This window comes from Penaeus monodon, chromosome 27 (genome assembly GCF_015228065.2).
Source record: "Penaeus monodon isolate SGIC_2016 chromosome 27, NSTDA_Pmon_1, whole genome shotgun sequence".
NCBI lineage: Eukaryota > Metazoa > Arthropoda > Malacostraca > Decapoda > Penaeidae > Penaeus > Penaeus monodon.
Genome location: NC_051412.1, coordinates 16,157,742 through 16,159,048, shown reverse-complemented (window position 1 = coordinate 16,159,048; position 1,307 = coordinate 16,157,742). Strand labels below are relative to the sequence as shown.

Here is a 1,307-nt window from a genome sequence, read left to right as displayed (position 1 = left end):
AGTGTCTTCTCAGCATTAACAGGTTAACGGATGAAACAAGTGACATGTAGCTTTACCTGTAATCAAGCTCCTACTTATACTGCACATATATATTTTTACAAACTTTGGGAGAAAATGGGAAAATGGTTAATTAATTTACACAGAATGTGTGTGAAATTATCATCTAGTGTCACAGACAAGTACCAAACCAACTGCTATTACATTCTGATTTACATTATTTTACAGCTTAATTACTTTCAACTTACTTGATTTTCAAGATAAAAACTTATACCTGCGAAGAAGAAAAACATATATATTAGTAAGATTCTTACCTTCTTCTACATTGCTATCCAAGTTCTTAACCTTGACTGAGAGCTTATCAACCCTGCCTTGTAAAGATACTGTTCGATTCAAAATGGAGGTGGATTCTGTTATCATTTCCCCAAACAAGTCTTCTGCATGTCGGGAAAGTGATGATAACTGAGAGAAAAGAAAAATAACCAACCAATTAATCTGTTGATAACAATATTAATAATAATGAAGGTAACACATCAATAAAAACTAATAAGAATGATTTACAAGTGCTTATAAACACTATAAATATAATCTGTTTATCTGACCAATAAGTAGTTAGCTAAGACAACAAGCAAGGTTTTATAACTATATAGGATATACTTTCATATAAATCTTCTTTAGACAGCCACATAATTCTGTTTAAAACATGCATTAATTAACTTAAGAAGGCATATTCAAGAAACCAAAATAATAAGAATTTTCTTCCACATTCAAAGAAATCATGAAAATAAAAACATAACTATACACAAACTAAACCAGTGAAATGTATAAACAGACTCTTACCTGGGTGATGAGGTTGGCAAGGGTGAGGTTGGTAAAGGACTCTAGGTCCTGCGGTTGATTTGTGGCTGGCAGGAGAGCCGCGTAGACTCTGCCATTGTCATCTGTCACCCACTCCTCCACTAAGGGCACCCGTGACACATGCACGGGTGACACCACACGTTTTAAGAGTGGCATCTTGGCCTATACTTTTACACCCCTGAAAGAAGAAAAGGTTCATTTAGTTTCCTTTTTCCTTATACAAGTGACCCCTGTTATTTGAATATTTACAAATCCATGCCTACTTCAATCATCCAACATTTACCTCAGTTATAAATTTGCACTTCAGGCCACACACCACAGTTGTCAAAGAAGTTGATATTGAGATACACATTCAAAACAGTATTTTATAGGCCTATTGTTTTTAATCTAAAAAGATGATTACAAGATGAAGCATAATGCAGCATTAAGGCCCTAGCTAAGTAGAATGCCAT

At 34.4% G+C, this 1,307-nt stretch overlaps 1 protein-coding gene across 1 annotated transcript in view; it reads right to left on the bottom strand.

Moving 5' to 3' along the window:
* The window catches only part of LOC119590625 (wiskott-Aldrich syndrome protein family member 2-like), a gene marked incomplete in the record, with an annotated part of 42,196 nt that overhangs the window by 29,309 nt on the left and 11,580 nt on the right, over window positions 1-1,307 (bottom strand). The window contains 2 exon segments of the mRNA XM_037939304.1: window positions 312-459; window positions 838-1,033. Coding sequence (XP_037795232.1) covers window positions 312-459; window positions 838-1,011 — 322 coding nt within the window.